The sequence below is a fragment of the Pyrus communis genome, chromosome 12, assembly GCF_963583255.1.
Source record: "Pyrus communis chromosome 12, drPyrComm1.1, whole genome shotgun sequence".
NCBI classification, from domain to species: Eukaryota; Viridiplantae; Streptophyta; class Magnoliopsida; order Rosales; family Rosaceae; genus Pyrus; species Pyrus communis.
In genome coordinates, this window is record NC_084814.1 from 17295161 (window position 1) to 17305547 (window position 10387).

The following is a 10387-nucleotide window of genomic DNA, read 5'->3' on the forward strand; positions in this document are numbered from 1 at the left end:
GTCTATTCCTCAAACATATGTGATATTAATTGCTAGATATTTCTAGCACGACCGACTTAACATTGCCATAATTGTCTAGCATTTGCATGAATCATCCCTTGATATTTCATCATAGGCTCGACCCGTACACCAACAATCTCTCCATCTAAACAATCAACAGAATGTTCCCAAAATACTATATAAGCAAACCCTAAACTTATACGCTTATTCATTCCATATGCTTTCATCCATCATTATTCAAAACACGATGAAGTTGGACTTAGACACCCAGCAGCAGCAGCAGCAGAAACTAAAGCCACCTTATGTAGGACTTGTTCCATCTCCAGGATTGGGCCATCTTATCCCCCTCGTTGAGTTGGCCAACCGACTCATCGTCCACCACAACTTTACTGTCACCTTCATCATTCCAAACGATGGGTCGTGCATGAAACCCCATAAGAAAGTTCTCCAAGCCCTTGATCCTCTATCCGTATCTGCCACCCTTCTCCTTCCTGTAAACTTCAACGACCTTCCAGAAGGTTCTCAGTTGAAACTAGAATCGCCCTCACCATGGCTCGTTCCCTCTCTGCCCTACGAGACTTAGTTAAGGTCCTACTGAGTCAACTTGGCTAGTCACAATTGTTTTTGATGTTTTCGGTTCAGACGCATTTGATATGGCCAAAGAATTCCACGTGGCACCCTACTTGTTATGGTCTACAACGGCCATGATGTTGAGTTTTGCATTTCATTTGCCAAGGCTTGACGAGACTACTTCTTGCGAGTACAGGGACATGCCTGAATCGGTCCAATTCCCAGGTTGTGTACCTCTCCATGGTAGGGATTTTCTTGAACCTGTTCAAGATAGGAGCAATGAGGGCTATGTAGCCGTACTACGTACATCCAAAAAGTTTGTTTTGGCTGCTGGGGTCTTGGTGAACAGTAGTTTGGATTTGGAACCAGATGTTTTCAAGGCTTTGAAGAAAAGAAGAGCACAAGGGTTTCCACCAGTTTATCCAATCCGACTGATAATTAATCTCAATCCGACCGATGGTGGAATAAATGGATAACATGAGTGCTTGAGCTGGCAAGACAAGCAGCTACGTGGGTCGGTTTTATTTGTTGCATTTGGAAGCAGTGAGACCCTCTCACTGGAGTAGATATAAGAGTTGGCATTAGGGCTTGAAATAAGTGGGCAGAGATTTCTTTGGGTTGTGAAGAAGCCAAATGAGACAGCTAAAAATGGTACTTACTTTGCTCCTAATGGCCAAGGCATACTGGAGGATCCATTAGGTTTTCTACCAAATGAGTTTTTGGAAAGGACTAAACATGTGGGTCTTGTTGTGCCATCGTGGGTTCCTCAGGTTCAAGTGCTGAGTCACGCGTCACTGGGCGGGTTTATAACCCACTGTGGTTGGAACTCAGTTTTGGAGAGTGTCGTGAATGGTGTGCCTTTAATTGCTTGGCCTCTCTACGCAGAGCAAAGAAGTAATGCAGTATTGCTCGCTGATGATATAAAGATTGCATGGAGAGTGAAAGTGAAAGTGAGTGAAAAATGGATAATGGAGAGCCAAGACATTGCCAAGTATGCAAGGGGTTTAATTGAAGGAGATGAAGGGAAATTGCTAAGGAAGAAGGTGAAGGAGTTGCAAGAGGCTTCCAAAGTTGCTTTGAGCCCAGAAGCGTCGCTAACAAAGTCACTTGCTGAGGTGGCTCAGATATGAAAACGCAACAACTGATCTGGGCCATCCATGCTTCATATCCGTACATGCATTTTTAACTATGAACAATTTGTTTTCGTTTTTTTTATTTTATTTTATTTTTTTCACAAGGACTAGGATGTTTGTTGTTAAATTGCAGGGTTCTGTATCATTATTTGCTTATAAATCATCTGTTGAAAATTGTTATTAACACTCCAAACTTTTTTTAATTAGAAAGAAAAATACAATAGTGACCAATAATTTTTCTGCCCCAAATTAATTTCAATACGGACAAAACCTACCCCCAATTCTTTTTTTCTAACAAAATATTCATTAAAGGGAAAAACCACAAGAACACCCGTTTCCAATACAGTCAAAATTAAAAGCATTAAGAGCAATAGAGGGTAAGCAATGATCCTAAATGTGAGGAGTCTCGATTGAAAAACCTAGGTGAGCTAAGGCATCCGTGACAAAATTTGTCTTCGTGTAGATATTTTAGAATTATCAAAGAGACGGACCCTTGGCCCATGTACAACAACACCGATACTATCCCCAACTTGGTAATTATCACATGCACAATCTGTCAGGTGTGAGATTTTATCACAAAAGGCCTTGATTTTAGTTGGAGTGAGGTTAAGATATTTAAACTCTTTTTTTCTCATTGATACAGTCGATGTGGGACATTTCAACATGCCCCCTCATGTGAGACCCAATTAGTGGGTTACATGTGAGAGATCCACACATTGACAACCACATGGAGCCAAGGAGACTCACCCTACACTTGGGGCCAAGGGACCATCATGTGGGGCCAAGGTGACCCACCCATCATGTGGCAGTATTGTGGGACATTTCAACATGCCCCCTCATGTGAGACCCAATTAGTGGGTTACATGTGAGAGATCCACACATTGACAACCACATGGAGCCAAGGAGACTCACCCTACACGTGGGGCCAAGGGACCATCGTGTGGGGCCAAGGTGACCCACCCATCATGTGGCAGTATAGTACGGGCCTGCTTCTTGGCTCTGATACCATGTAGAATTATCAGAGAGACGGGCCCTTGACCCACTTCTAACAACATTGATATTATCACCAACTTGGTAATTACCACCTGCATAATCCGTCAGGTGTCGAGTTTTATCACAAAAGGCCTCGGTATTAGTTGGAGTGGGGTTAGGATATTTAAACTCTTCTTTTCTCATTGATACGATCGATGTGGGACATTTCAACAAATATGGTACCACGCCACCTGACTGAAGGAGCAAGCAATACAACAAGCATGCTCAATGGTAGTTTTAACCTTCCAAGGGACCTCCCAATTTCCTTGAAACAAATTAAATAGTGACCCCATCAAGACTGAAGGCACCTGCACCCATAACTTGGCCATCATAAATAATATAGTGAATATTAACTGCTCTTAGTCTCAACTACATATTAATAGAACTCCTTTTGTCAACAAAAAAATCAATGAAATTACAATTACAACATTTAATACATAACTGAAAAGAAAATATCAGAAAAGGAAAAAAATGTGGCATTAAAGTAATTTAACACAAGTTTTTGTTGTTTTTTTTTTTTTAACCTCACAACCATATCACCCTATCACTATCCTCTAAACTCATTCTATCTTTCCTCTTCTCCTTAATTGCCAACACTTTTTTTTTTTTTTTCTTAGATGCCTACCAACCCTGTTAAAAAAAAAATAACTCCTCCCATCAAAAAAATTAAAAAACAATTTTTAAGGTTTTGCACTAAAGAACTTGTGAAAAAGGTCAAAAATTTGAAATAACCTTGTAGACAAATCATATGCGAGATACATGATTTATTTTAGATGAAAAACTTAATAGTATTAGGACAAAATGACAATTTAATGATTTTAGAAAGTTAATATGATAAATCACTTAAAATTTTAGTTGTTACGAATAGAAAACATGTGTATAAGTTATAGTTCATATAACATTTCAAAATATTTATCATAAATTAATCATACCATAAAGGGGTCGACCCGTTTTAAACTTTAAAACATAAACGACCCAGAAACTGTCCCAACGTTCTACCAAAAACCCTGTAAAAAAGAGGTTTTAGCTCCTTCCGCCCCCGACTGTCGTGGGTATAGATCGGAGCTCCAGTGACTGCGCGGTTATGGAGAAACCGTTGGTGGCGCTTGATAAAGGCACCATCTGCTCGTCGTGGAACTACTCCGGCCAGAGATTAGCCAGTGGTTCCGTCGACGGAACCCTCGCCATCTTCGACTCACGCGACTCTTGTTCTTCGTCCTTCTCCTGCACCTCAAAATCCAAGGTCCTTAACTCCCTTCTTTTTTGAATTGACTTCTCATTTCAGGAATTGGCCGATTAATTTTTAATTTTCTCCTGTTGGAATTTGCAATTCCGCTTGAAAAGGTTGCGGTTTTTTTTTTTTTCCTGAAATGTTGTGATGGTTTTTTCTTTAGGTGCACGAGACTGCTGGAATTGTGAAAATTGCTTGGGTTCCACCGGAATTCGGCGATGCAGTGGCGTGTGTATGTGCAGATGGGACTTTATCATTGTGGGAGGAAGTTGCTGAAGGTATTTTCATTGAATTTATAATCTTTTCCAACTGAAGCAGTTTAATTTAGTAATGGAATAGTGAGGATAGTGATTTTTATAATAAGTTTGAGGCGCATTGTGTTTCCCGATGCATATTGAATCACCCATTACCAAGAATTGGGTGTAGGAATTTTACTGAGCATCATATCTAATGAAAGTTTAGGGTTTGTTATTACCTAGATGCACAACCTCTTCAATGGAAGCTGTGCACAAGCTTTAATAGCGGTTCAGCTCAACTGCTAGATACCCAATTTGGAGTCTCACCGGCAGGTTTAAAAATGGTTAGCTTTTGTTGCTGCAACTAATTTTCTTTAATTTTGGCATTGCGGTACAGTTTCTGAAATCAAGTTTGTAAGTGAAAATTTATGCTTGGGATTACTGATTTTTTTTTTTCCTTCGTTTCATCTAATACGATTTAGGTTCTCGTTTATGTTCTATTTGCACCCTGTGCAACATGCTCAATGGACACTCTGTGAGAGTGAAATGTGATAAACTTTAATTTGTTTCGTTTTTATAGGTTACTGCATATTCAGATGCCCGTGTCAAGGTCTATGAGCTACTGGATCCCTTGGAACTGAAGAATTGGCAGCTTCAGGTGGATCATTTGATCTGGTTCAATCTGATAATGTTACTTAGACCATGTAGTTTTGTTATAATGTTATAATGTTATAATGCAGCTCAAATTGATACAGAATTTTCTGATTGTGATTTTTTTTTGCACAAACCCGAAACATTATATGTAAGTTCTAGTTGTATAGAATGATGCATTGCTCTCATGAATGTATAAGGGAAGACTGGCAATTTCTTCCCCCAATCCTTAACCTGTTTTTATGAATGAGAATGGACCATGAGCTTCTGTTTCTGTTGCTCTTTCTGTCTTATTTTTGGGGCTCTTTCTTTTGTGTGCTTTTCTTGAAATGGTTACACCCTTTTACTTTTAAAGATTTCTTCCTTCTGTTGAAAATGATTCCTTAAAGAATTTTATAGTCTGCAACTACTCTCTGACCTTTTCTCATGTCTTTTGTCCAGGCTGAATTTCAGAATGTTATTGATTCGGTGTCTACAGTTGGCCATGCCATATGCTTATCTGCATCTATATCTTGGAATCCACAAAGAGGAGAAAGCCAGGAATCAAGTTTTGTTTTGGGTTTCAATTCAAACACACCACAACTTAATTCCGCCAAGGTATGATAAAATCTTCTTTGTCCTGTTTCCTATTTAATTATCATTCATTTGATTACATCCGCAGGCCACATAAATGTTGCGGGTGTTGCTTGGCTCCTTAAATACAGGACTCTATTTTCTTTGTCTTTCACAGTTATGGTAACATTTGGAGGTCGAAAGCCTAGGTTAACTTGACAAAAGTGATATTGTACAAAATTTTATGATTGTACTTTACAGGTATGGGAATTTGATCAGGCTCATCAAAGATGGCTCCCAGTTGCAGAGTTGGCTTCGCCTGGTGACAATGGTGATCAGGTCTATGCAGTTGCATGGGCACCAAACATTGGAAGGTAGGGAATTGTCTCATTGCTCATCAACGCACTGTTGGGTAATGATTAGGAATTGGAGCTTTTCTGGTATATGTCTTCATAAATTGGGAAAAAATGGCCTTGTTCTATTTTACGACAGAGAGATAAATTGGATAAATTTTAGGGAACTTTAACGAAAAACTCTTGGTACTGTTCACTTTAACGAAAAACCACATTTTTATACTAAAAAATCAATCCTGGTACTATTCACTTTACCCTTTATTTTGTCCTTATCGTTAAAACTCAAAGTTTTCAGGCTCTTTTCATTAGTTTTCCTTAAATTTTATTCAGGCCATATGAGGTAATCGCTGTTGCCACTCACAAGGGAATATCAATATGGCATCTTGGGTTAAACCCTGACTTGGATGGAAGGCTCTCATTGGAGAAGATTGCACAACTTTCAGGTCACAAAGGCGAGGTATGAATAAAACTATCGAGAAAGTTATCAATCAATGAATTTGGAACGCAAAGTGATATTGTGTATGTAGGGGAGGGGGTATATAATTGTACGGGCTTAAGAGGGCAAGATGTGTTTTCCCTCAGAGAGCAAGGCTATGAACATTCCTAATTGATTGATTTCTTCATGTTGTGATCAGGTCTGGCAGATGGAATGGGACATGAGTGGAATGACGTTGGCAACCACCGGAAATGATGGGGCTGTACGGTTGTGGCAGTCTAGTTTGAACGGAGTTTGGCATGAAGAGGCTACTTTTGAACCCACTTGGTAGTCCCTCTGGTTTTGCATGTTACCGAGCCAAGTAACTGTTTGAGACATCATTGATTGTAGCTATACATTTTGGTTCAGATTATTCAGAATTGAAATTCGATGTGGGAATCATTTTCGCTTCGGGCTGCCCCTTTTATATGGCTGCTTGTTTCTTTAGAAACGTAAAAGCGAAACAAATTGGAACTACGGTTTAGTGGTCATGTTTGGTCTCAAAAGAAAGTGTTGCTGGGTAATAACACACGAACAAGGCGGTGTAACGTTGGTATTGTTTTCTGAACAATCGTACTTAGGTTATGAAATTATGTGACTGGTTTCAAAATGAAGCTCCATCGGTCGTAGTTTTTGTCTTGTCACGACAACTTGCATGGTTTTATTGCCACGTGGCGTTCTGGTCCATGATTTGCTATGCTGGCCATGAGAATCAAGTGTTGACAAGTTGCATTGGGTGGGAGACATTCAATTCAAGCACAACTTTTCCATATGAGGGGCAACAAATCGTGCTCACACATGTATTCCTTCTTTTGGTCCTTCGGCGAATCTGAAATAAATTCATTAACTATTTAAAGACGAAATTATTATTAATATTGTTAATATTAATTGCCTTATCATGATCAACTTCAAAAATATTGTTAATATTGTTATGTTTTTTATTATTGGACGTGGCTATTTAATGACAAAATTAGTATTTATTAAATTATAATGTGTTAATTAGATGAATATAATTTTTTGTTTTTGATGAAGATGGATATAGTCATTGCCCAATGGAAAATCCGTTACCCGGTGGGTATGATTATGGATAATTCCCTGTGGTTAATTTACAGTTATGAATATGATGAATTTTCGTGTTTATGAGGATGAATATAGCATTTCTATCCCTAAACTGAACTGTTACCATCCCGAGTTGGTTATAAGGAGGGCAACAAATCCTGCTCACACGTTTATTAGACGACAACTTCTGCTCTTATCTTTTTGTGGAACAAAATCATGGAGAACAAAAACTCTAGAGTTTGTGTTACAGGTGCTTCTGGATTCATTGCCTCTTCACTCGTTAACAAGCTCCTACAGCAGGGCCACACAGTCCACGCCACCCTCAGGAACTTGGGTCTCTCTCCCTCCCTCTCTCTCTCTCTCTCTCTCTCTCTCTCTCTCTCTCTCTCTCTCTCTCTCTCTCTCTCTCTGTGATGCAACCCTCTTATGGTTACTCCGTATGTTACAGATGATGAGTCGAAAGTTGGGCTTCTCAAGTCCCTTCCTAATGCGGACACCAAATTGTTGCTGTTCCAAGCTGATCTATATGACCCTCAAGGGTTTGAGCCTGCCATTGAAGGGTGTGAGTTTGTTTTCCACGTTGCCACTCCAATGCAGCATAACAACCTAAGCACTCAGGTCAGACACTAGTGCTGTTTTAGGTAGATAGCAAATAGGATTGAACTATTTCGTCCAATCCATTCTAGTCTCATCATGAACAATAATTTGATTCAATCCTGCGCAACAAACGAAGGGTTAGTTATAATTTGAGGATTTTGATTATGCAGTACAAGGACACAGATGAAGCTGCTGTTGCTGGGGTGAGAATCATTGCTGATTCCTGCATTCGTTCGCAGACCGTCAAGCGACTCATCTACACTGCAAGCATACTAGCTGCGTCGCCTCGGACAGAAGATGGGGCTGGATTCAAACCCTACGTTGATGAATCATGTTGGACACCCCTTGATGTCTCATTTCCCCATGGCACTGATTTCTCAATGGTACCTCTTCTACTTGTTCTTATATTATTCGTTCTACGATATATCAAATTCGCTACAATAATTAACATCGAATAATTACGTTTGAACTTTAATCTGGAAATGTGCTATAGGGGTATATCGTATCAAAGACATTAGCAGAGAAAGCAGTGCTGAGCTATAACGACATTGATGGTGGTAAATTAGAAGCAGTAACTCTTCCTTGTGGCCTAGTAGGAGGAGAAACTCTTCTCCCAAATTCGCCTCTAAGTGTGGGAGTAATTATATCACAACTTACCGGGGACTTGAACGGTTACAATGCATTAAAATTAATGCAAGAAGTTATCGGTTCTGTTCCTCTTGTACACATTGAAGATGTTTGCCGAGCACATATCTTCTGCATGGAACAACCATCGATGAGAGGCAGATTCTGCTGTGCAGTTGCCAGTCCGAGTATCAAAGAAATCGCTGCCTGCTTCCAAGAAAACTACCCGGAATACAAGATAGCAAAAGAGTAAGGATCCAACTTAACTTTAATCGTTCTGAAACTTCTACCTACTTTTGAACATTGAACGCCACGAATATTATCCATTTTCATTCACGACTGAATTTATTTCAGATTCGCCGAAGGACCAGAGGAAGGAATCAAATGTGACTTTACTAAGCTGGTGAAGATCGGTTTTGAGTACAAGTATGGTATGAAGAACGTACTTGATGACAGTGTTGCAAGCGGAAGGAGGTTATCAAAGAGCTCTCTTTCTCAACTGATTTAATTTTCAGACTGCAGAAACAAAACCATCATATTACAAACGCTGGTGTAATCGTGTTTTCGTTTTTAGGCTCCGCATATTCTAGTATTGTGAGAGATCCTCACTTATTGAATAAACAAATCTTGCATACTCATAAGCATAACTATTTCAGAATTGTATGTGTTAAGACAAATTCATTCAGTCTAGTGTAAATTTAAAAAACAATTCAATCCACCTCACCCGTTTTCTCGGTTTTTCATACATTGAATGAGAAGATTCTCTTTCAAAAATATATTTGCCTTTTGCAGCTGCAAAAGTGTAAAAAAACACACTGATGACTACAAGCAGAAGAAGCAAGCAAATTTTGGAGACGAAACACTTTGGTTTCCCGTTGTTGGAGTAAAGGTTCGGTTTCGAGGTCTTTTAATGGTGAAGAACACAAAGTTAAGGGACTATAAATAACCAGTTTGAAACAAGATTCTCAACCAAGAAGAACTCAGTGAAGACACAACTACACGACACTGGTTTACTGACCTTAACCTACTCCCTGTGTTTTAAGGACAGTCCGTGCAGAAATGTGAAAGGCTGCCATAAGGACGCTTTTATTTCTAAGTTTTGCTTCAAACTTGTTCATATAGTTTTATTTCTAAGTTTTGCTTCAAAAATTAAGGGTCAATGAATCCTAAAAACTAGCGACTTCGCATGCATCCTAAAAATTAAGTGAGTGGAGATAAAATAAAGCAACGTGAATCAGCCACTACTAAGGAACATGGAGTGAGATAAAGAGACTTGGAGCCCAAGTTTTTTATATAAAAGGCCTAAAATCCCATTAGAACGGGGGATGAAAAAGAGGAAGAAAAAGGGAAGTATCAGATCGCTTTACAGTTTCCTGCAATTATTTTGACCAAAGACTGACTTGAGCGCCGTAGTGTTTTCTTAGAGGATTGGAGGATCTAAATTATTCCACTCCAGTAGAAATGTTTGTAAACATAACTCACATCAATGCATGGTAACAAACAAAAAAATGAGTCTTAACGAAACACTCATGGTATCAATGCATGATAACAAACAAAAAAAGGAGTCTTAACAAAACACCCATGGTACTGTTCATTCTTAACGTTAAGGACATTTTTACTCTAAAATGTCACTCCTAGTACCATTCACTTACAACATCTTTTTGACCTTTTGATTAAAACTTAAAGTTTTCAAGCCTCTTTTAATTAGTTTTCCTGCAAAAAAACCCATCATCAAGTAATCAGGCCACGAACTTATGTCAATTAATTGAAACGCAAAGTCATATTAAACGCATATTTATATATACTAAAACCCAAACTCAAGTGTTACTGTTCTATAACAGTAAAATGGCAAAAATGCCCTCTAAAATTTTATC

At 38.9% G+C, this 10387-nt stretch overlaps 2 protein-coding genes and 1 pseudogene across 2 annotated transcripts; all 3 read left to right on the plus strand.

The window, feature by feature from the left end:
• Nucleotides 1-247: 247 nt before the first annotated feature.
• LOC137710091 (hydroquinone glucosyltransferase-like) lies at nucleotides 248-1805 on the plus strand (annotated as a pseudogene).
• A 1901-nt stretch (nucleotides 1806-3706) lies between these two features.
• On the plus strand, nucleotides 3707-7115 carry LOC137711160 (protein SEH1-like). Its single transcript, XM_068450368.1, has 8 exons — nucleotides 3707-3978; nucleotides 4130-4244; nucleotides 4446-4546; nucleotides 4783-4860; nucleotides 5295-5450; nucleotides 5667-5779; nucleotides 6089-6215; nucleotides 6394-7115. The coding sequence occupies exons 1-8, from the start codon at nucleotides 3820-3822 to the stop codon at nucleotides 6523-6525; spliced, it is 981 nt and encodes a 326-aa protein (XP_068306469.1). The 5' UTR covers nucleotides 3707-3819; the 3' UTR covers nucleotides 6526-7115.
• Nucleotides 7116-7477: 362 nt separating this feature from the next.
• Nucleotides 7478-9244, plus strand: LOC137711636 (NADPH HC-toxin reductase 1-like). Its single transcript, XM_068450890.1, has 5 exons — nucleotides 7478-7626; nucleotides 7741-7910; nucleotides 8060-8272; nucleotides 8383-8762; nucleotides 8868-9244. The coding sequence occupies exons 1-5, from the start codon at nucleotides 7509-7511 to the stop codon at nucleotides 9019-9021; spliced, it is 1035 nt and encodes a 344-aa protein (XP_068306991.1). The 5' UTR covers nucleotides 7478-7508; the 3' UTR covers nucleotides 9022-9244.
• Nucleotides 9245-10387: the final 1143 nt, after the last annotated feature.

Coding starts and splice junctions, on each gene's coding strand:
- LOC137711160 (XM_068450368.1), top strand. CDS start 3,820: ATGGAGAAACCGTTGGTGGCGCTTGATAAAGGCACCATCTGCTCGTCG. Junction 3,979..4,129: donor CCTGCACCTCAAAATCCAAG/GTCCTTAACTCC, acceptor TTTTTTCTTTAG/GTGCACGAGACTGCTGGAAT. Junction 5,780..6,088: donor TGGGCACCAAACATTGGAAG/GTAGGGAATTGT, acceptor AATTTTATTCAG/GCCATATGAGGTAATCGCTG.
- LOC137711636 (XM_068450890.1), top strand. CDS start 7,509: ATGGAGAACAAAAACTCTAGAGTTTGTGTTACAGGTGCTTCTGGATTC. Junction 7,627..7,740: donor CGCCACCCTCAGGAACTTGG/GTCTCTCTCCCT, acceptor CGTATGTTACAG/ATGATGAGTCGAAAGTTGGG. Junction 8,763..8,867: donor GAATACAAGATAGCAAAAGA/GTAAGGATCCAA, acceptor AATTTATTTCAG/ATTCGCCGAAGGACCAGAGG.